At 46.3% G+C, this 23,765-nt stretch overlaps 1 protein-coding gene across 1 annotated transcript in view; it reads right to left on the bottom strand.

Annotated features, from left to right (window-relative positions):
* The window catches only part of LOC138196809 (dystrophin-like), a 137,202-nt gene that overhangs the window by 51,505 nt on the left and 61,932 nt on the right, over positions 1-23,765 (bottom strand). Inside the window, 24 exon segments of the mRNA XM_069147172.1 lie at positions 1,275-1,445; positions 3,359-3,511; positions 3,726-3,860; positions 3,979-4,101; positions 4,933-5,103; positions 5,215-5,337; positions 5,533-5,712; positions 6,394-6,564; positions 6,645-6,686; positions 6,688-6,801; positions 6,898-7,071; positions 7,355-7,465; positions 8,746-8,907; positions 11,417-11,566; positions 12,527-12,661; positions 13,430-13,612; positions 15,275-15,445; positions 15,552-15,707; positions 15,791-15,904; positions 16,014-16,125; positions 17,007-17,107; positions 19,017-19,162; positions 20,957-21,149; positions 23,670-23,765. The exon segment at positions 23,670-23,765 is cut by the window's right edge and continues 33 nt beyond it. Of these exon segments, the coding sequence (XP_069003273.1) occupies positions 1,275-1,445; positions 3,359-3,511; positions 3,726-3,860; positions 3,979-4,101; positions 4,933-5,103; positions 5,215-5,337; positions 5,533-5,712; positions 6,394-6,564; positions 6,645-6,686; positions 6,688-6,801; positions 6,898-7,071; positions 7,355-7,465; positions 8,746-8,907; positions 11,417-11,566; positions 12,527-12,661; positions 13,430-13,612; positions 15,275-15,445; positions 15,552-15,707; positions 15,791-15,904; positions 16,014-16,125; positions 17,007-17,107; positions 19,017-19,162; positions 20,957-21,149; positions 23,670-23,765 (3,387 nt within the window).

The raw sequence follows: 23,765 nt of genomic DNA, 5'->3' as shown, positions 1-23,765 counted from the left end.
GTGACAAGTGAAATTAACATACAAGCGTCGATACCGTTCCTCTAACTGGTTTAAACCGGGGTCCCCGTCGCCACGCCGACAAGCCACAATTAAGCGCTCGAGAGTCCTCGAGCGAGCAATTCGCCCGTCCGGGATCGGGGGAACCGCCGGCGTGTGACGTGATTGGTCGGTGGGTTGGGGGGGGGGGGGCATGCGTCGACACAGAGCCGGACCAATGAGATTTCAGACACGGTGAAGGCGTTTCCTCACAGGCACACGTCGGGACATGTAAATGGTGAATGCAGCAAAGAAAAACAAGAAAAGCAACTCGGATATATTTTTTTAGGGGGGGGGGAATTATTTTTCTTTTTCTTTTTCTCTCCGGGGGAACAACCGAATTCTTTCAGATCTTTTTCAGTTTACGAAATATATATATATATAAAAATAAAACACTTTGTTAGAAACATTTATTTTCTACTTTCCAGAGTTCATATTTTTATACAATAAATAATATATATATGGTCCTTAATATCTTTAATACTGTATATTCTTCTTATTGTCAACCAATCCCATTGTCGCACTAAAAAGTACTGTGAGTGTCACAGAGCTCCGTTGTCGTCCAGAAAAGCTAAAAAAAAAAAAAAAATAATAAAAAAAAGGATTTCTTTGCTTGCTTGTCAGATGCCAACGCTTCCAATTACGCTAAGCAAAGTTAAAAAACCTTGCCGAGTAGGTGATTTGCGCTTCCTGCCAGCGACACACGTGTATATATAACGATCACAGTTACCTAATTAGGTTGCCAACGAGATTCGCAGTTGGCAAAATAGCAGGTTAAAAAAAAATAAAGGCACTGTCGGCTAACAGCAGGCTTTTTTTTTTTTTTTTTTTTAACTTTGGACGCTCCCATTTGCAGTCTTTATGCTAAGCTAAGCTGATTGGCTGCTCACTCTGGCTTTATATCACACTTACTATACTTGGAATATCGCATTATTAATAATAAATCCTATCTGTAGTCGATTAGCTCGCACTCAGTTACTCTGAATTACAAAACGTACCGTCGTTCCAACATGTTTGTTTTATTGTGTTCTGAACTTTTGCACTATTTCTGTGGATTCAGGATTTTATTATTAATAAAAAAAAATAAAAAAACACGACTAAGCTAGTTAAAACAACCACACTTTTGAGGAGGCTAGTTTTCACACGCGTTGAAGCCTTTGCGAAGCGTTAAAAGAGTTAGTGTTGCGAACTCGTCTGTTAGTACTGAAATACAGAAAATCGTGCCTACTGAAACTCACACATCGTCTTTTGAAGGGTATGAACTTGCCCTCCGCCTCAACCCAGCGCGCGTTGAGCCGGAGCTGGCGGGGCTCCACTAGACTGGCGGCTCCTGCCTCTGACAGCTGATTGGCTAAGCCCTGCACCTCCTTAAGCTCCTCCTTCTTCGTCTCGAACTCTGAGCCAATTTCCTATTGGGGCGAGAACCAACCGGGCAGGTCACTCGCCATTTGGCCGAGTCGGGTGTAAAGCACACAGAGGCATGTTGTATGTGCTCAAAACACACACACACGCACACGCACACACACACACACACACACACACCGACCGACAGAGGGTCATAATTAAATGAACAAATAATAAAAGAAAATAGCACATTCGTTCATTCGCTCCAACAAAGACACAATACATCAATAAAAGGGACAAAAGCTTTCATGTTTGTCAGTGTCAAACACAAACATATACAAGATATATATATATATATCCAGAACTGTTGAAAACAATCGTGCCGTCACGAGGAGGCGCACTTTTTTTGCCCGAAAGACTTTATTCAAAGGTTAAAAAAAAAAAAAAAAAGAGTACAGTGTGTTTAGCTGAGCGCCGTGGGGGATGGGGGGGGGGGGGGCCACGAACAAAACAAAACAACAAAAAAACAGAAGAAGAAGCAGAAGAAGAAGAAGAAGAAGAAGAAGAAGAAGAAGAAGAAGAAGAGGGGCCTGAACGGACAAGACTGAGAGACGTGAAGTGAGGAATCTCGGTCGCGGCAATGACGGGGCGAGTCTTAAGGGGCGGGGGGGGAAGCGGGGGGGACGGGCGAGACGTCCGCTTTAGCGAAATGTCATAGTGATCATCTGAAAGTGAAAGACACACACAGAGTCAAAATGGGGGGAGGGGGGAGGGGCAGAAAAACATAGGAGGGAGGGAGGGGATGGGGGGGAGCCGGGGATTCTCCGTCAAACCTTACTCCGAATCCGAACGACCACCGAGGTTAAAGCACGTAGCCTTTTCCTCCTCGTCTTTATTTGAGTATCTCCACGGTAACGATGTCCGCCGCTGCCGTGTGAGCGGGAGCAAAAAAAAAAAAAAAAAAAAAGACGTCTGCATTCAGCAAAGATTTAATCACAAACCGATTGCTTGCTGTCGAGATTTTTTTTTCTTCTTTTTAAGTTGCGCGATTTCAAAAAAATTAAAAACGTAAAAATGGGAGCGATTGGATTTTTTTTTTTGGGGACACTTAAAGAAAGATGATGTAACTTCTGTATGAAATGCCAACGATGATACCAAAACAAAATAATAGAAGTGCAGTAGAGATACATCACCACGTCAACAAAGTACTATTTTAATATTATTTTAATGCCGGGCCAAATAAAGCTGAATCAGCAAAACCCCTCCATGTAATTAACTTAACGGTCTTTTATTGTTTAGGAATTGAGCTTCATAGATTTGAAAAAGGGAGAATTTGTTATTTACTTCTTTCAAAAAGTGGTTCAAGTTCACAATAAGAATTTCATTTGTTTAAAAAAAAAAAAACGTTCTTTTGTTTCTATTGTTCACCTCAACTCTTGAAGAAAGTTTTATGTTCATGAGCGTCGCTTGGAAGTAGCTGCGGCTTTCGCGAATGGGCCGTTCACTGCCCGGCGCCTCGGGGAGAAAACTGCTGTTTGATTTAATGACGTCGACGTTTCGGAGTCTTTCCGACGACCCAAAAACAAAACAAAACAAAAAAACAGCTTCTGCTGCGGTCGAGAGCTCGTCGGCTTTTATTAAAAAAAAATAAAAATACACGACGATGATGACGACTTCCTGGAATAATTAGCTGTAGCTTCCCGTGTGATTAGACCCCTTCGGAGAGGAGGAGGAGGATGAGGAAGAGGAGGAGGAGGAGGAGGAAAACAAAGACAAGAAAGAGCTTTCCCACTGATAACGTGACAAAAACAACAACAACAACAACACAGAAATGAGAAAAGTTCAAATCAATGTGTAATACAGAAAGGTGTGAGATGAAGAGCTTGATGAGGAGAAGCCCCCGGTTGTGTGTGTGTGTGTGTGTGTGTGTGTGTGTGTGTGTGTGTGTGTGTGTGTGTGTTTTTTTTCCCGTCGTCACCTTGACCCTCTCTCCTTCGGGGGGGTCGGGCAGCTGGTCCACACTGCGCTGGATGTCGTCCAGCCAGGCCAGCAGGTCGTGCGACGTCCTGCGGTACTGGTACCACTGGGGGGCGATGGCCAGCGCCTTCCTGTTCCTCAGCACGCGCAGGTCCTACACACACACACACACACACACACACACACACACACACACACACACACACACACACACACACACACAGAGGTGTACAAACGGAAAGTGCTTGGACATGACGTTGTATGTAGACTAACGTACAGTCAATAAAATGTCTCCACCTGTGTGTGTGTGTGTGTGTGTGTGTGTGTGTGTGTGTGTGTGTGTGTGTGTGTGTGTGCGTGTGCTGTACCTTGACAATGTTGTACTTGCTGCTGAGCTGGTTCTGTCTCAGTCTGATCTGCTCCCTCTTGTCCGGGTCCGGCGCCCTCTTCTGGAGATTCTCTCCTTTCAGCAGCAACTCCTTCACCGCACCTTCTTCACAGTCCTTCACACACACACACGCACACACACACACACACACACACACACACACACACACACATGCGTTGGTGATCTGGGTCCCTCTCGTGTGCGAAGGGGCGAAGGCAAGAAGAAAGAAGCACCTTGTCCTCCTGGAAGTCCTCCTCCTTCAGGTTCTCCCCCTGCTTCGCCTCCTCCTCCAGGAGCTCCAGCCACACCTGCGCCTCGCTGTGGTACTGCTCCAGCTCCTTGGCCGACGCCGCCGTCTGCACGCACACACACACACACACACACACACACACACACACACACACACGGAGAATCAAGTAAGTCAATTTGGTCGGAGCAGATTTAAGAGACTTTGCCGTGTCTTTAGTTTGAGGGTCTGACAAACGTCCATCAGAGTCTGAAGTGTGTTCAGAGAGACTTCGAAGCAAAATGTAGGAAGCGTTCGGACTAAATGTATTCATGGAGCTGCTTTACGAATGTAAGATTAAAGCGTTTCAAAACTAACGTCGCGCATTTTAGTTTTTTTTTTCTTTCTTTTTTCCCCACAAAAACTTTGACAAAATAAAAATGCTTCCGCGGAGACCCGTTCATTCACGTAGCTGAGCTCCACCCAAACCGGCTGAATAAGCGTCTTTTTACGCAACGGCACGTGGGGGGTGTGTCTTTTTTTTTTTTTTTTTTTCAAGGGGGGGGGGGGGTTATTATTATCAAATAAAGCGTTCCAATATAAGATTTAACCAGGAAACTGTATCCGTCCCCTGATCTCTGCGTGTCTCGCTGAGGGCGGAGCCTAAACCTCTGCTTCGCTGACAGATTGTCCGCCGGTGAATCGGACGCGTTGAATTTTTGTTTTTTTTAACGTGAACAGTGACAGCGTGACTTGAACTTTTATGTGCTTTTAATTTGAAAAAGGCGCGGCGGCGTTCAGCCAACCAGGGAGAGATGCTCGCTATGTAGCTCCGCCCCCCTCGGTCCAGCCAAAAGTATCCCGCTCACGTCATTTGCTCCATCTGCGGGCACGTGCGTTTACGTCCTCCGATCTCTGCGTGTTTCGTGACTGTCAAGGTTTCCGTGGAAACGTCACCTACCAGTCCGCAGGCGATGCGCTGGGCGACGGCGTCGAATCTCCGGTTGAGCCGCTCCACCTTGGGCCCCACCTGGGCCTGGCAGTTCTCCCCCCGGGTGGACATGAGCTCCCGGGCCACAGCCCTCACCTCCTCCACCTTCCCCCCCGTGAGCTCCAGCTCGGCATGCAGCACCTGCGGGACCATTTTTCCTCCCCGTTAAAAGCGAGACAAACGAAGACGGAGAAAAGACGGAGAAAAGACGAGCGAAAGGAGACGGAGAAAAGACGAGCGAAAGGTCCCGACCTTCATCGCGCCGTCGTCGGGCCCCCGGCTGTCCGCGTCGTCCATCTTCTTCTCCGCTCCGTCGATCCATCCGTTCACTTCCTCCATCTCGCCGTCCAACTTCTGCATCTGCCGCTGGTAGTCCTGAAAGAAGAAGAAGAAGAAGAAGAAGAAGGAGGGAGCTATTTTTAGACGTTTCTGTTGGGTGTAATTTTAGCTCCCGTTAGGACGGATGAGACCAAAGAGTGCTTTTAATAGCGTCGCGGGAGGAGGAGGAGGGTGTGTGTGTGTGTGTGTGTGTGTGTGTGTGTGTGTGTGTGTGTGTTGTTTTTTCCTGACCAGCAGCAGGTTGAGCCACTCCTCCGCCCTGGAGGTGACGGCGATCCAGTTGCAGCGCAGCAGGCTGACTTTGTCGTCCACCAGGCCGCCGTGGCCGCGCAGCACCGCCTTGAGGGCCTCGGCCAGGTCCGACACCGCCTGCAGCTGCGGCTGGTGCCGCTCCGTGTCCCCGTGGACGGACTGGGGGGGGACAAAGGACAAGAGACGAGGTCTGTCGATATTGACGGTCAATATTTTTCACGTCAAAAATTTGTCCGTGACGCCGACTGTGCGGTTTTTCCGACGGAGCCTCTTTTTTTAAATTTTTTTTTTTTTTTTTTTTTTTAGCTACTTTCAGCTCTTTGTTTTGGTTTCCGTGTTCGCGATGGAACAAAATAGACTTTCACCTCGACAGAACAAAAGGGACGAATAATTTGTTTCTTCTGAATGTTTTCATTGCACGACGAATTCTTAGCATCATTTTATGAAGATGAGTATTTGGGGTTTCATGCTTTGCGGCCATCATACTGAAGGTTTTGTCTTTGCCTTATTCTTTTTTTGAAATTGGAAATAAACGTCGGTCTGAAAAAAAACTCTGAAAAGTGTTTGGCACAGCCGGTCCTGGCGCGGACCAATCGGCAAGTAGTGGGCGTGGCTAAGTGCGACGACTTTGAGGTCGCGCTGGCGGTCTCGGGCGCACGTGGCGGGACCGACTTTGCGATCGGCCGACGGCCGCTCGGGGTCGTTTGAAATGACCGGAGCGGGCCGGTAACCGATGGGGAATTCGCCGGCGTCGACCCGCCGCTTAGCCACGCCCGCTCGCGACCGGTGAAATGTTCGGCCATTTTGGGGTCCGGTTCGGCGCCTCTCGCGGTCTCGCACCTGCGCCCACGCCACCTCGGCCTCCAGGTCGCCGGGCATCCCGTCCACCGCCGAGCGCCTCGTCAGCTCGCCGTCGGTGGCGGCGAGCCACTCCGTCAGCCCGTTCAGCTCCTTGCGCAGCTTCCTCGACAACTTCAGACTCTTCTCCAGCTCCAGTTTACTTTCGGTCACCTGCGAACAGCCAACGAATTATTTCGGCTCACGTGTGTGTGTGTGTGTGTGTGTGCGTGTGTGTGTGTGTGTGCGCTCACCTGTCCTCCCAGCTGGTTGTAGAGCAGCTTCAGGGCCGTCACCCCGGTCGTCCAGCTCTTTGGGCGTCTCCGTCTGCTGCCGCTGGACGACCTGCCGGCCCGTCTTGATCACCGTCTCCACCTCCCCTTTCACTTCGCTCAGCGCCTTGTACAACTTCTGTTAAGACGGGGGAAAAAAAACAACAAAAAAAAACAGCTTTTAAAAAATGTCCTCGTCCACTCGGAGGGGCCCCCGTCGAATCCGATTACCCACCATGCACTGCTCCAGCTGCGACTGCACCACGTCCTGCTCCACGCTGCGGAAGTCCAGCACCGCCACCTGGGTCTTGACGGCGGCCAGCGCGCGCTCGCACTCGGCCAGGCGGGAGTCGAAGTCGGACGGCTTCTGGAAGAGGCGGAACTTGGTCCACACGTCCGTCAGCATTTTCTTTTTTTTTTTGTGGGATGGGGAGGGGGGAGGACGACACACGTGCAAAAAAAAAATCATACGCAGATGTTACGACAAAGCTTAAAACATGTAACTATCAGTGGGTGGAATTATGTCGAAATCAATCCTGATTTGAGCTTTTTGTTGAGATATCCATTTTTTAAAATGCACAGTCAGCACATTCTGCCTGCACGGTACTGTCTGAATAAATGTCCCATAATATCTGAAATAATGTGACTTCAGTGGATGTTTTTCTAAGCGATCCCGGGTGGTGACTGTGTACCTGGGTGAGGTCGATCTGACCCACGACCCTCGGGGACGGATCTTTGTCCTGGTTCTTCTTCCGGATGTCGTCCAGGCTCGCTTCATGGCCGCTCAGCTCCGACTGGATTTTCTGTTAAACACGCACACGCGTCAAATTCTTATTACAACTCCATAAACTGCAATGTTAAAATGCTGATCCCGTAAAATCCACTGGAAAAAGGGAGTTTAAATGGATTTTATAGTGCACCTCCCTCCGCTGACCACAAGAGGGCAGGAGGCATCAAGGAGAGACAAGAGGGAGCACGAAAGACCCCTCAACCACACACACACACACACACACACACACACACACACACACACACACACACACACACACACACACACACACACACATTTGGTCTCTGTCACTCCTCTCTCCTTTTAAATACCAAGTGCCCTGTAATCACAGATTCTCATCCACACCACTCTAATCCAATCTTCCTCTGTGTGTGTGTGTGTGTGTGTGTGTGTGTGTGTGTGTGTGTGTGTGTGTGAGAAAGAGAGAGCGATGTTGTCCTTTGCACTGATGGTCTCCAGCACGGGTGGAGGTAATCTCTCAAGGCCGTCCCTACACACACACACACACACACACACACACACACACACACACACACACACACACACACACATACACACACACACACACACACACACACACACACACACACACACAGAGAGGAAGACAGACACTCACGTTGCCATCACTCATTCCATCACTGCAGGTCATTATATGTCACGATCTATCACCTGATTAGTCTGCAAGGTGTGTGTGTGTGTGTGTGTGTGTGTGTGTGTGTGTGTGTGTGTGTGTGTGTTGCCGCTGTCCGTGTCTACAGCACCGCCGGCCTTAATTAGGACCACAGAGAGGGAAAAAAAAGAAGCATTTACCTTTCTCTCCTGGGTTACACACACACACACACACACACACACACACACACACACACACACACACACACACACACACACACACACACACACACAGACTGGGAGGACACGTGTTATTATCTAAAGTGTGTCTCCCCCTCCGGTCTGTCTCACTTAATGATGACATCAGACAATAACTTTTCTTTGTGGTTAAACATGTGACCTTCGAACCAGGAAGTGAAATCTGAATAACTGTGACGAGTCGAGTCAAAATGCTGATGTTATAAAACGAGGTGATTCTTCTTCTCTCAATTTCTCCCTAAATTCCACTTTTTCTCAAAATGCATTCGTGCTCCTCTTCAAAACGTTCCTACCAAAATACGATACGTTCATTTCATACCGCGACGCTTCAGAAGCGTTACAAACTTTCATTCCTCCTTTAAAACATCAGGATTGAAGTTTATTGATTTGTATTTTTTTTTGTACAATCCGGTCCCGAGCGTCTACCTGGGCCTCCTGCGGTATCTGCTGGGCGTCGACGCGGTCGGCCAGGTAGGCGGCGAGGTGGCGGTCGGTGTTGGCCAGCGCCTCCTGGATCTGCCGCAGGGCCCGGTCCTTCTCCTGGGCGCCGCGGACGCTCCGCTCCAGCTCCTTCCGCCGCAGCGCCGCCTGGTGGCGAAGCGGGAAAACACAACGGGGAAGAGGTCAGTCCGGCTCCGCTGTGGCGCCGTAACATCAAACACAAGTCGGACGTGTTGCCTTTTTCTATTTGGGATTTCCGGCCGGTGATGTGCTGCGATTTGTTTTGGTTGCTAGGAGGAAGAAAAGTTCCCACAGCACATTAAAAAACAACAACAACAACAACAACGTGTTTTATATAAAAGCTGTTTTTATATAACAGCGAGAAAACAAACAACCGATCCGTGGAACCAATCGAGTTCGCGACGTTTTGGAGCTTTCGCTCCATCTCTTCTTTTTTTCCCCCCGAAAGTGAAGTAGGTCGACGAAACAGAACTGCAAACACGCGCGCGAAAAAACCAACAACAACAACAACACAAACAGAAGTGTACCCTCTCGAAAGACGGACTCCGAGGTTTCTCTCGCATCGCTGGCCGTCGCCGGGAACCGAGGAACCGAGGAACCGAGGCTGATCTCCCCGACGCGGCGGGAAAACTTCACGGTTTCCACGGCGACCGCTCGCCCGCCGAGATTAGCTCGTAGACGCGGCAGTTGCGTCACGCGTGGTGCGTGTGTGCGGTTGCAGGTGCTAATCCCGTACAGACGGATCAAGGACTCTAAGTTTAGCCGGTCTGACCGCCTCGGCGTCGCACGCTGTCCTCTCCGTTAGCGCGTATCTTCTTCTTCTTCTTCTTCTTCTTCTTTGGTTCTTTTGTTTTTCCTCACGTCTTCGTTCACAACGTACGAATCGAAGAACTCGAGTGAGATTAAATACGCAGACGAACACGGACAACGAAACCTTCCCCTCCCGCCCAGTTTCTCGTGAAAACACACACACACACACACACACACACACACACACACACACACACACACACACACACACACACTTCGTTCGTCCGTCTCCGTGTCTTTTGATGTTGTTTTTTTCTCCCGTTAAACCCGACCGCGGCGCCGACTCGGGAGATATTCCAGTCTTCAGACTTTTTCTCCAGATGAGAAGCAGGAAGCAGATAAGAGAGGGAGTTGTTGTTGTTTATTTTTTTTGGGGGGGGAGGGAAGGGGGGGCAAACTTTGTCGAATATATCTTCGACACAAAGTGTGTGAAAGCACGCGGACGTCCGTGCGCTGACTCTGCGGTTTTGTAATTTTTTTAATTTTTTTTAACCATGTGGGCACAATAAACGGCCGCCGCCCAGGTCTCACGCCGAAGCGTGTAATAGACACGCCCGTCCCGCGACAGCTGATTGGTTCCTCGGACGCGTGATGTAAGAAAACCCTCCGGCCGTCCCAATCTGCGCGTTTTGTTTTTTTTGTTGTTTTTTTTGCCGACTGGAGTTTCCGAAGTGGAAAAAAACTCTGCAACGGTGAACTGACTGTTTCATTCCTTTCACGATATGACGAATAACTTAAAAGAAAAAAAAAAAAAAAAAAAAAAAGGGGGGTAGGGGACATTTTTTGGGGTCTCCATCCGTCTTCCCCGGAGATACTCACGAACGCCCCGCTCCAGCCGCCGAGCTCCTCGTCCTCTTTATGGACGACGTACAAACACGGCTCAGAGACGCCCGCTCTCACTGTGCGTGCGTACATGCTCACGTGCGCACACCACAAACAAACAAACAAACAAACAAACAAACAAACACACAAATACACGCGATGACACTTCCTCCTCCTCCTCCTCCTCTTCAAAAAAAAAAAAATAAAATAAAGCGAAAGAAGCCTGAGATAAAAGTCGGTGTCTCTGGCGGAGGACGGACAAAAGACGGCTTAACAAGCTGCGAGGAGAACATTAATCTGCTTCTATTGTGTAGGAGGATAAAGCCCAGTGTGTGTGTGTGTGTGTGTGTGTGTGTGTGTGTGTGTGTGTGTGTGTGTGCGTGTGTGTGTGTTTTCTAATCTGTTACCGAGGAGCACCACAGGAGGCCGAGAACATATTGCTCTGCTGGAAAGGGAGGAAGAGGAGGATGAGGAGGGAGGAAGACGCGGAAAGGGCGGGAAAAAAAACAAACGTTTATTGTGGTGGATTACTCGAGCCGCTCCTCCAGATTATTTACTTGTTTTGTTTGTCTGTGTGTTTTTTTTTTTTTTTTTTTTTTTAAATCAAGCGCCAGAAAACGGAGCAAAGGATGACGGTGTTTAGATCGTCTCGTCTCAGCGGGAGAAGCAAAATTAATCTTGTGATTGTTTCGCGTCTCCGACGCCAGGAGCGAATAAGACGTAATTAATACGTTTCTTTCTCCGCTGACGGTCAATTCGGGAAACACGGGGGAGGAGGGGGGGGGTCTTCTTTATTTATCGCAATTTGAAGACGTTCCCGTAGCGAGGTCGGACGGATGTGATTGGTGGAGATGAAGTGTGTGTTGTTGTTTTATGGAAAAAGGAAGTTCTGGTGATTCAAAGTCGGTTGATGCCCAAAAAAACCCGTCAATCGAGGAAGTATCGGCTACTTCCAGGAAGTCCCCCCCCCCCGTGTGTGTGTGTGTGTGTGTGCGCGTCCTACCCTCGCCATCAGCTCGTCCCACCGGGCGTTGAAGGCGTCCAGTTTCTGCTGAATCAGCTCGTCCAGGACGCCCCCGTCCGTCAGGGTCTGGGCCAGCTCTCGGATCTGGTTCCGGTTGTCCTCCGGGTGTCGCAGCAGACACTCGAGGCTCTGCGGCGTCGCGAGCGAGCAAACAAACAAACAAACAAACAAACAAACAAAAGTGAATGAAACGCGGGCGCGTTCCTCACGGCTCTACGTCGTCGCCGTCGGCCCTCGAAAAACCTGCGACCTCAGCTCTTCTGAACCCCCCCACCCTCCCCTCCCCTCCCTCCCAGGAAGTAGCAGGAAGTGTGATTTGCCTCCTCGGCAAAGAGGTTCTGATATATGGCTGAAATCAATCAGTAAACAACAGCTGTTTCCTTTCATTTAACATTATTAGCGCTGAAAACACTTTTATTACATTCGTTTCCTTCATTTATTATGTTTTCATTTTATTGCCTTCATAAAAAGGAAATCGACGCGTCCCACTAACTGAATGTCGCGTTTTATTTTGAAGGTCTGACATTTAAGATTTGATATTTCCTGTTTAATATATTCTTATTATATTAAGCTGCACCAGGAACTCGTTTTGCTTCACCAATAACAATAAAAATTCACTCCTATATTGCTGCAAGAGTTGCTGTGTGCAGCCTCGTCCTCTTCCTCCTTCCCTTTCTCCTCTTTCTCCTCCACCTCCTGCTCTTTTCCTTCTCCTCCTTCCCCTCTTCCTTTTCCTCCTCCTACTCTTCCTACCCCTTTCTCCTCTTCCTCCTGCTTTCACCTCTTCCGCCCCACTCCCTGATCCTTCTCCTCCTCCCATTCTTCCCTCTTCCTCCTCCTACTCTTCCTACCCCTCTTTCTACTCTTCCTCCTCATTTCCCTCTTCCTCCCTCGCTTCCTTTTCCTCTTCTTCCTACCCCTCTTTCTCCTCTTCCTCCCCCTCCCCCTCTTCCTCACACTCTTCCTTTTCCTCCTCTTCCTATGCCTTTCTCCTCTTCCTCCTCCTACTTTCCCTCTTCCTCCCCCACTTCCTTTTCATTCTCCTGCTCCCACTCCTCCTCTTCCTCTCCTCCTCCTCCTCCCACTCACATCCAGCGCCTCCTGCAGCTCCTCCGCCCCCCCCTGCAGGCTCTCCGTCTCGTCCAGTTTCTGCTCCAGCTGATCGAGGAAGGCGTTCTCCTGCTCCAGGTAGGAGAGCAGCTCGCACCAGATTGCCCACACCTCCTGCACACACACACACACACACACACACACACACACACACACACACACACACACACACACACACACACAGGTGTACACAAATGAGACCAACATGATATACAACACTAATGTTTTTCTTATAGGACAGAAGTTCTGTCTGAAAGTAACGTGAAGTTTCATGTGGAAATAAATCAAACAGGGAAATCAACATTTTGGACTCGACACAAACAATAAACAACAAACATTTTGGGTTATTTAATCAACACGTCAATGGACATCTTTTTATTTTATTTGGCTTTTAATACGAATATGAATTTTCTCTTTGACAGTCTTTGCATTCGGTATTCTTTGTATTATCACTGTTTCTGTTCTTATTTATACTCGTGTTATCATTTGTGTTGCTATTAGTAGTGTTGTTTTTTTGTTCATATTTCATTATTACTGCGGGTGTTATTTAACAAACAACTACTAACTAAAACGTAACTACGTTGGGGGAAGTGATTATAATAAATTGGAAAAAAAACAACATTAAAAAAACATTAAAAAAACGCCGTGGTTTCTTTCCTCTTAATCAATTTAAAGAGTTATTTCCATATCATATGAGATTTTTCTCCTACGTCTCCTTTTTTTAAAATTTTTTTTACATCCCTTTCTAAACTTCTGCCAACTCCTGGCTGGTTTTTGATTAAAGAACACCTCGAACAACACGCTGCCGCCAATGAGCACCCTTCGGGGGAAAATTTTTTTTAAAAAAAAATTAAAAACGCCGACACAGCAAAAACGCCGTACCTCCAGAGTCTTGCACTTCCCGTCCAGGCGGCTGCAGAGGCGCTGGTAGTTGGCCGTCAGCACGTCCAGCTCGGAGCGCAGGGCGTCGTGGGCGGTGGGCGGGGCCTTGGCGATGAAACTGTTCACGCTGTCGGTGAGGAGTTTGACCTTGAGCTCCTTGGAGTGGACCTCCTCCTGCGCCCTCTGAAACGGGCCAGAAAGTCCATTCTTAGTTGTTTCTTTTTTTTTTTTCCTCCATTTAAATGGAAAATGGAGTCGGGGCGACAAAATTCCGGTTACTTGTTAAAAGTTGGACATTTATGGGGGAAAAAAAAAAAAAAGCGTTAAATTGTTATTACGTGGATTTATGAAGGGGGATTACCTTCACTTTAAAAGATCATAACTTGCTCATTGTAGTTGCAAACCATCCGTGCTACAGCTTTGTTTTTTTCAGGACAGTCGAGACTCTCCGAATCATCAATTCATTTGACAATACTTAAAGAGGTTTTCTTTATATTAGCCTTATGTCTTTTTTTTTTTAGACACGTGTCGCACCGTAAAAATATCGTCAGTGGAGACATGAGAGTCCGTCCGGCACAAGACTGGACCACCCGTCAGCAGATGCTTCTGATTGGTCGAATCGTAACGCACGTGTTCGCCGACCGCCCGACGACGGACGACTTTTGCGTGTTATTATTTCTAATAGATCGTTTTTTTGTTCAGATAACTACAGATAACTGCAGATAATTCTGCTTTTTCTCACCACTGTAAAGGCTCACTTCGGTTACTTTTTTTTTTTCCGTATCGGCCTTTCAAAAAATAAAAAAATAAAAAAAAAGTCTAAAGAGGAGACGGCGAAAGATTGAGAGCAAAAAGAAAAAGAAAAAAAGGAAGACGGACAGAAAAAGGAAAAGCTCCGAATGAATCGATGCGTCCTCGTGTTGACAAAGCCGGCGAGTGCGAAGGGACAAATCGATGAATGGAGGTAATACTTTCCCAGGCGGGGGAGGGAGGGAGGAGGGGAGGAGGAAGTGGGAGGGGCGGGAGGGGGGTAAGATAATAAACGGAGTGAGCAGGTTCACGAACGGGAGGGTTTCCCTTTCAGAGAGCGGGAGGTAGCGGCGGAGGGAGAGGAGGTGAGAGGAGGTGAGAGGAGGGAAGGAGATCAGCGAGAGCGAGCGGAGTGGAATCAATTTCTAATTTTCAACTCGACTCGAAAAGTCAACTTTTTGTTTTTTTGGTTCCCCGACGACCGGCGGAGACTTTCCAGAAACACGGCGCCGCGGATTTTACATCACAAACGCATTAAAGTTATGAAAAGCGAGGCGGGCGGGCGGATCGATGCGCTTCGAGAGGCGACGCGAGGAAGACATGGAAAGATGTGTGTGTGTGTGTGTGTGTGTGGGGGGGGTGACGGGAAGAGGAGAGTCGGTCGGGAACCTCGGCCTCAACTACGTCCTGATTCTACTGAAAGAAGTAAACGGCGGGATCATCCAAACGGTTTGTGTTTTTGAAGAGGAGGAGGAGGAGGAGGAGGGAGAGGAAGAGGAGAAGGGAGAGAAAGAGGAAGAGGAGGAAGAGGAGCAGGAGGAGGAAGAGGAGGAAGTGGGAGGAAGGGAGGGGTGGGTTTTCTCAAAAATTACGATCTAAGTTAGATTTAAATAAATTGAAACATCCAGCTATGAAAAAGCCTGATGAACCGTCGGATACAAAAACAAAACAAAAGTGGTACGGAGAGTCGTTGCTATGGCGACGTTGCCCCGCCTCGTCCCGGTTCCTTCAGCAGTCTGAAACGATGTCTCTCTCTCACACACACACACACACACACACACACACACACACACACACACACACACACACACACACCTTGAGCTCCTCCACGGCCTTGCGCAGCTCCTCGGGCGTCCTGTACGTGAAGTCCCGCTCCAGGTAGTCCTCCTCGGCCTGGTTGATCCACTCCTGCATCTCCTGCATCTCCTTCCTCAGAGCCATGGTTTTATCCAGGCCGCCTTTCAGCGCCGACTTCTTGGCGTAGGCCTGTGGGGGGGCGGGGGGACGGGGACACAACCCGGAGCTCGATGTCGTCCACAGCGGGAAAACAAAAACATAAAGACCGAGGAGGAGGACGGCGGCGGCGTCTCACCTGCTTGCAGACGTTCTCCCACTGCGCGTTGAGCTCGTCCAGCTCCTTCTGGATGTGGACGGCGTACGGAGGCTCCGCCTCCTTCTTCAGGTAGAGGCCCACCTCGTTGATGCCGTTGAGGCTGGGCTGGATGGTGTGGATGTCGTTCACCAGAGCCTGGTGACCGCACAGAGGTTATATATAGATATAGATATATAGATATCTATATATCTATATCTATATATACGAGGTATCCTCACCGTGCACTGCTCCAGCTGCTTCTCCAGAGCTTCCGAGTCGCCGAGCGCCGGCCACTCCTCGTTCAGGAACACGTCCACGTCCGCCATCCACTTCTTCAACGTCTTCACGTCGTTCTGGAGACGAGAGGAAAGTCCCATTTATTTCGTTTTAATTTTTTTTTTTTTTTAATTTAAATCCCTCCTCCTCCTCCTCCTCCTCCTCCTCCTTCCGTCGTCGTCTCACCTCGAACTGCAGCAGCTTGGCCATGAGTTCCTGGATGCGTTGGGCGTTGTCGGCCAGCGTGGAGCCCAGTCGCCTCCAGCGCGCCATGATGGCGTCCATCTCCGCGCGATACCTGCAACAAGGCGGCAAGAAAAAAAAAACAAAAAAAAAAGCCACGGCACATTTATCTTATTCATTTATCTTATATCTTTATTTTGTTTTTCCGGTTAGCTTCGTGCAGCTTTTTCGCAAAAATATCGGCGACCTTTTTTTTTTTTTTTTTTTAACGTCCGAGAGCTACTCGTGATTTCGCGACATTTATTCACGTGGCTGAGCTCCACCCGAAGCCGCTTTTACGTGAACGATAACAAATCGACACGAGGAATGGGATTCGAAGAAGAACGATAATCGCATGCAGGAATCGATTTTGTAGATTATAACGAATATTCTAAATAACCACAATGATATAATAACATAACAGTTTTGAGCTTTTTTTTTTTTTTTTTTTTTTTTTTTTTTTTACGATTGCTGGTTTTTCTTTTGGCGTGAAAATGGCGGGCTTTTAATTTGAAAAGTCTCAGTGACGGACACTCGCTTTATAAGCTCCGCCCCCCCCTTCCCCCTCCTCCCCCGCCGTTGCGGTCCGGCCGATAATATTGTATTTCTGTTATGTGCGTAACTTATGAGCCCTTTCTTTCGTTATTATTTAGTTATTCGACATCTAACAACTGACAAAACGACGTAATTGTAGTGAGAAAAAAAAAAAAAATTATATTTTTTTTCAACTTTTTTTTGGTGTGAAAAAAAAGTTGTAAATTAATTATTGACTATAAGAAGCTTAAATAAGCTAATTGAAGTTTCTGCTGTGTTTTCAAATGTTGGTTTAAAGTCCTGTTTATCGCTGCGTTGACTCCGAGGTGAGACCGGGTAGAAACCAATCATACTCCCGGCTGATCCATTCCAACGACACTAATATACAGTGTGTTTATATACTTATTAAATATATATACTTACTTCTGGCTGATGTCCGACGGGGCTTTCTGGAAGACCTGCTCCACGGCCGAGGTCAGGTAGTCCACCTGGCCCTGGTGTTCGGCCAGAGCCACCTGGAGAGCCTGGGGAGCCGGAGACGGACGGACGGACGGAGGAAGAAAAGGAGGGAAGACGAGATTGAGAAATACGGTGTGTTGTTTTAAAATATGAAGTAAGCGATATGGATTTTGAAGGCTGGATGAATTCCTAATTATCATCTCCAATCAAATTTAATTCCATCTCGAGGTTTGATCTCCCTTTAAGGAGGGGCTGGGCGTACACACACACACACACACACACACACACACACACACACACACACACACACACACACACACACACACACACACTTCCCTCTGCGGTGTGACCTTGGCTTAAGATAAAAATCAACATTTCAAAAACAACCACAAGGTAATTTAAAAGAAAAAAAAGAAAGGACGGAGGACCTTGTCTTCCTGTCACTGGAAACACAGATTAACCGTGACACAATGAAAAAGAGCCCAGTGTGTGTGTGTGTGTGTGTGTGTGTGTGTGTGTGTGTGTGTGTGTGTGTGTGTGTGTGTGTGTGTGTGTGTGTATGTGTCCGTAGGTAGATGTTGTGATAAACAAAGACACTGATTTGCTCCACTGGGATTCTTTTTGGTTTTTTTTGCTCCTCCACCTCATAATTGCAGTTATGGACAGCAGACACACACACACACACACACACACACACACACACACACACACACACACACACACACACACACACCGGCTCGGGCTTCCTCTCTGCATGTTAAGAAGACACACAAGTCGCGCTTCACAAAAATCACTGCACTCTCACTGAAACTGAAAAAAAAAGCTTTGTGTGTGTGTGTGTGTGTGTGTGTGTGTGTGTGTGTGTGTGTGTGTGTGTGTGTGTGCGCGCGCGCGATACACAGCTGTGAAAGCTGTTTTTAAAGATGCAACAAGGGCTCGTGTACACGGAGAGTTTGTATTTGCTCTTTTGCCGCTGGGTTGTAAATCTGGAGGACAAAAAAAACTGTAACAAAATTAAAAAATGAACACAAATTCACTGTTGCACTGTTTGTTTGTTTGTTTGGTTCAATTTGCTGCACTGTTGTTTAGTTTAGTTACACTGAACATTACTCCATTTGTATTTGTGTATAAGCTGTGCATCTGAACACGTTTTTTTTACCACCTCTATTTTACAGTCTGTAATTTTTTACAGTACAATCTGCATTCACACAATTATTCTTGACTTTATACGCCCGGTGGGGAAAATGACCTCCTCTCTTTTTAAAGCTGCGGCTTCCTCAACGATTCGGGGGATGATTTTTTTTTTTTTAATTTTATTTTTATTTTTAAAGTCGGGGGAGTGATTTTTTTTTTTTTTTTTTTTTAATATTCTTTTTATTTTTAAAGTCGGGGGAGTGATTTTTTTTTTCTGTATCGGACGCACACGGTTTACTCGCCGTGCTTTGTCCTCCAAGGACAGCAGAGAGCTTTTCTTTTTTTCTTTGTCTTTATAAGAGCGCCGCTTTGGCAGTATAACTTTACAGCTCGTAGTAAAGAGTGATTACGCCGTTTTTTTTTGTTTTTTTTTTTGGGGGGGGGGGGGGGCGGGGGTCTGTTTACAGGGACTTTTTTTTTTTTTTTCTGTAAATAGACGTGAAGAGAAAACGCAGCATCATTATTGACTCCTGGTGGGGACCACAAGTGCTCCTGTTAAAACTCCACCGCGGGACACGATCTACCTCCGAGTCGACTCGTGAGGACTCGACGGGGATGGAGTTGTTGGAGCCCAATGAGCTTCCCTCTTCAACTGCGACACCACGTATGAATCCGAAAAAAAATTCATTATGAAATATGGACGTGCATTATATCTCCATTGTACCTTCGTAGTGTTTTACAGTGTACGACCCATCGACAGCACATACTTCAACTTCGTGTGTGTGTGTGTGTGTGTGTGTGTGTGTGTGTGTGTGCGCGTGTGTGTATATGCGCTCGTACCTGAACGTCCTTCAGTCGCTCCTCCATGACGGGGTGCTCTGTAACGGCCGTCGACGGGACGGCCAGCTTGGCCTCGCACTGCTGTAACCATGCCAACAGCGTGGATACGGTTTCCTTGTAGCGGGCGGGCGGCAAGCTCTCCAAAACTAGAGACGGGCGGGAAGGAGCACGTCAGGTCGACCGGGTCTTTCAGCAATTAAATAACTTTCCTGTCGATTGATTTCATTTTTTTTCAATAAATATAAATAAATAAAATAAGTATCATGTGGCAGATTTTAATTTTTTTTTATTTTTAGAGAGAGTTTCTCTTCTCTATATGGCTTTCAGCCTTCTGCAGCCGTTGGGGGGAGGGGGGGGGGGTGGAGTTTGTCTCGCTCGCCCGTCAGCATCTTTCTTGCTTTGGATTTTTTTTTTTTTTTACTCTCTCGATTGGCCTTCGGAGTCTTTTGTCTCGTCTCATCAAGTGTCATTTCTTTTTGGATATTTTGACACTCTGCGCTACCAACTTTGACTAAACGGCTCCCTGATGACACGGCCACCCCTTTGGCGCCGGGTTATTTATTTAAAACGGTTATTATTCAAATGGGGCTTCAGAAAAAAGTCTCCAAAAAAAGGGGCGTGGCCACGAGAGCCTGAAAGTCCCAAACTGTCTAAAACCGAGGTGCGTCTCAGTTATTGGGACAAACATGTGTGACATCTAATAATATGATTCACAGCTGAAGAGTCTCTTCACAGACGTCAGAGGGAGTTTTTTGGATTTTTTTTTTTTTTACACTATTTTATTTTTAATACTATTTGCATTTTTCAACTATGAAATAATAATAATAATAATAATAATAATAATAATAATAATAATAATAATAACAGTGCCGGCAGTGAAATAAGTGATAACTTCGTGTAGATTCATGCTCTAGCCATCGCGCCTCGTGGTCTTTTCGCATCCTCCAAAAAAAGATCCAGACCGCCGACCTTTGAACTCTGTGAGAAGACGGAACGGAAATGATGACTCGTGTTTTTTTTGTTTTTTTTTAAATGGTTAGAAAAACTCCACATGAACACCTGAAAGCAGATAAGTCGAAGCCTGATAACAGAAGGGGCCTCCGGGGCTAAAAGGAAATTAGCCTCCCTTTTTTTTTTTTTATGACATTTTTTTTATTAAAGGGTCTATAAATGCTGCATATAAATCACGCTGCTTAACTTTGGGTTGAGAAAAGTCGAACTGAACAGTTAAAGTGTCGTTTTTTTGTTTTGTTTTTTTTTTACAACCGCAATAAATAAAATCACGCAAAAAAAAACAAAAAACCGACGTGACTGCGTAAAAACTGCGGCTCGTAACGAGGAAAGTACGGCGGATTATTCGCTGAGTCGGCAGATTGCCACAAGTTTGGCGTGCCCCGTAAAAGCTGGAACCACAACGTCTCTTTAAAGTCGAGATAGAAACCCTGCAAATGACTTTTAGAAAACGGTGAAAAAAAACAAACACCTGAAGACGTGAGAACAAATCGGCTAAAACCCAATTTAATAATTATTCATCATATGTATTTATATATAAAATCATTTTTTCTCCTTCGCACAATATAAAAATCGGTTTTGTAGCTTAGAAAACTGCGTTTGGAAGCGCTCACCGTCAGAGGAGACAAACGGCAAAACCCTAAACGGCGCCGGAGGGCTCGACTTGGGCGTCGTCGCCGTGACGACGCGGGTTTAAAGAGCCGGTCGGGAGCGACGTTCAACCGGGACGCCGGCGTCCGATGTCCCGCGAGAACGCAACAAGTCCTCGTGAACAAAGTCACTGAAGCGACATCGTGTATTTAACTTTACTTATTCAAAACAAAACAAAAAAACCCCTGACTTATCTCAAACCAAACCGCGACGTTTTATCGAAACCTATAAACTATAAACTTCTGTCGTGGGCTGTAGGTGAGTTTCGCCTCGCTCACCCAGGTGCAGCTGCCGCTCTCTCGCTCTCAGGTCCTCCAGCACCCGGCGGTAGTGTTCGTTGAAGTCGCTGACGTCGGCGTCCAAGATGGCCGACGAGTCGCCGTCCCCTTCCTTCTCCTCCCTCAGCTCCGCCAGGCTCTTCTCCAGCAGGTCCACCTGGGCCTGCAGGGAGGCCAGGCGGGCCACCTCCTCCTGTTCGGGGGTAAAGAGAGAGAGAGAGAGAGAGAGAGAGAGAGAGAGAGAGCGTTAGAGCTCGTCTCTGTTGCTAGGGGTCGTCGCTAAGGGGGTCGGTCTACTTCCCGGAGCGGTAAACGTGGCATTAGAGTCTGCTGACGGGACTGATTGATTTTCCTGTTCTTAGTCGTGACGCCATGTGTCGCCGTGGCAACGGAAATCGCGCCCCCAAAAAGTTGTATGTTTTGAAGGCGAATCGCCTCTCCACAATATGAACACATTTTGATTACGTGTTTTATTTAGTTGGTAAAGAGCATAATAAAAATAATGACTCCTTTCTCGTTGCCGCGGAGATTTGTTCAAAATCAGCCCGAGTAGTCCACGTTGGACCGACCCGATAAAAAGAAGTTATACGGTTTCGTTCCAATTAATTTGTCCTTGATCAGTTTCTGTTTTGCAGAAACGTTGAAACCGAGCTGCAGCTGCTAATGAACAGGAAGCCGGGCAGGAAATTGGACCAGCTCAGCAAAAAAAAAACCACTCAACTAAACGCAAGGAAGCTATTTCTCTTGAGAGAACTAGAGAGGATACTTTTATTCACTCTTTTTACCAAAAAAAAAGGCCTTTTAAATGTCATCGTCGGATGATAAAAGGAAGACTGAAAATGAAAGTCTTATTATTAATTGTTTCATTTTATTGTGCCCTTTATTTCACGCTCCAGTTTTTTTCCAACTGACACACCGACTGTCGGGTAGATTTCTTGAACTTTCCTATAAACAGCTGATCACTGTAGTATATATACATATATAGTTGATTTTTTTTCCCCCCATATAAACAGCTGATCACTGTAGTATATATACATATATAGTTGAATTTTTCCTATATAAACAGCTGATCATTGTAGTATATATATATATTTGAATATTTCCTATAAACAGCTGATCACTGCAGTGTATATATATAGTTGAATTTTTCCTATATAAACAGCTGATCACTGTAGTATATATACATATATATATATATATATATTTGAATATTTCCTATAAACAGCTGATCACTGCAGTGTATATATATAGTTGAATTTGTCCTATATAAACAGCTGATCACTGTAGTATATATACATATACAGTTGAATTTTTCCTATATAAACAGCTGATCACTGTAGTATATATACATATATAGTTAAATTTTTCCTATAAACAGCTGATCACTGTAGTATATATACATATATAGTTAATTTTTCCTATAAACAGCTGATCACTGTAGTTTTTATTAAATTTCAAACAGGAGGAAGTAGTGCGACTGAAGAATTGGTTTGCAGAATTGACCAGAACAAGAGACTCGTTCTTGAATAATGTTTATAATGAATAAAATAAAAAAAACACACACGAGCGTTCATAACCTCGACCGGGCGGGCTCACAAAGTCTTGCCGCCGGGAAGGTTGCCTTTAAAAAGTTTGTGTAAATATTTCAGGAGGATTCTCCGTTTGTGTCTATGTGGGCAGCGGACGAAGAAAAGAAGAAAAAGTCCAAATCTCAGCAGCTCGTTTTTTGTTTTTTTTCCCCTCTTACTTTGAAAGCTGCCTCCTTTCGATCGCCCCATCCGCGATTTTATTGTTCGCAGAATGTCTTTATATCGGAAAAGCAATCAAAACGGACTAGACCTGGTCTCCGTCGCCAGGGGGTCGTTGCTAAGGGTGGGCCTACCTTCCCGGAGTGGTAAACACTGCATTTATTCCACAAGAGTCTACGACTGATCGTTTTCCCAGTTCTTTAGCCGTCACCCCCGTGTGTTGCCACGGCAACGGAAGTCGCGCTAACAAAAAGTTGAATATTTTGAGAGCGAATTGCCTCATTATCGTGTTTTTTTTGTGGGTTTTTTTTGTTATTGTTTTCGAGTGCAGGATAACGTACTTTTTAAACATGATATAAACACTTTAAAGTATCATTCTTAAATGTTTTTCATTCTGTATAATGAAGTCTCTTCTTCGATATTTGGATAACAACAGACAAGTACACGTGAATATTTCTACACAGCAGTAGTTGCTACTTTTACTTCAATGGAAAGATCTAATTGAATATTTGTTTATTTTTCAAACACGTGGAAGGAGTCTTTCTCTAGAGGAGGTGGAGGGAACGAAGGAAGCACTGAAAAGTTACTTACAGGAAAGAGCTGCGACACACAGACGCATGAAAAGACAAAACAAACCGGACAAACCAAAAAAAGACCATGAAGACGAAATGTAACGATGGAGAGAAATAAATGAAAGCGATGATGTAATAAAACAAGAAAACAAGCGGAATTAAACCGGAACAGAACGACGTTAAACGCCGAATGTCGTTTTGAAGCTTTTTTTTTTATTTTTTTTTTTTGCAGGTTGGTTATGTGAAGTGTGTTTTTATGCACAAAAAAAATGACCATGAAATAAATGAAGTGTTACACTGACAAGCGATTGATGGATCGTTCAGGTTTAGATAAAAAAAAAAAAAAAAAAAAAAAAAGAAGAAGAAGAAGAAGAAGAAGTGAGTCCAACTCACCCGGCATCGGTCCAGCTGCACTCTGAGCACTTCTGGCTCGGACGCCGGAGGCGCCTGGACTTTGAGCCAGTTCTCGCTGTTGTCCACCGCCTGCTC

This window comes from Embiotoca jacksoni, unplaced genomic scaffold (genome assembly GCF_022577435.1).
Source record: "Embiotoca jacksoni isolate LCO1_2020_lvr unplaced genomic scaffold, fEmbJac1.0.p SCAF_132, whole genome shotgun sequence".
NCBI lineage: Eukaryota > Metazoa > Chordata > Actinopteri > Embiotocidae > Embiotoca > Embiotoca jacksoni.
The sequence above is the reverse complement of the archived record's forward strand: the minus strand, read 5'-3'. Positions and strand labels throughout refer to the sequence as shown.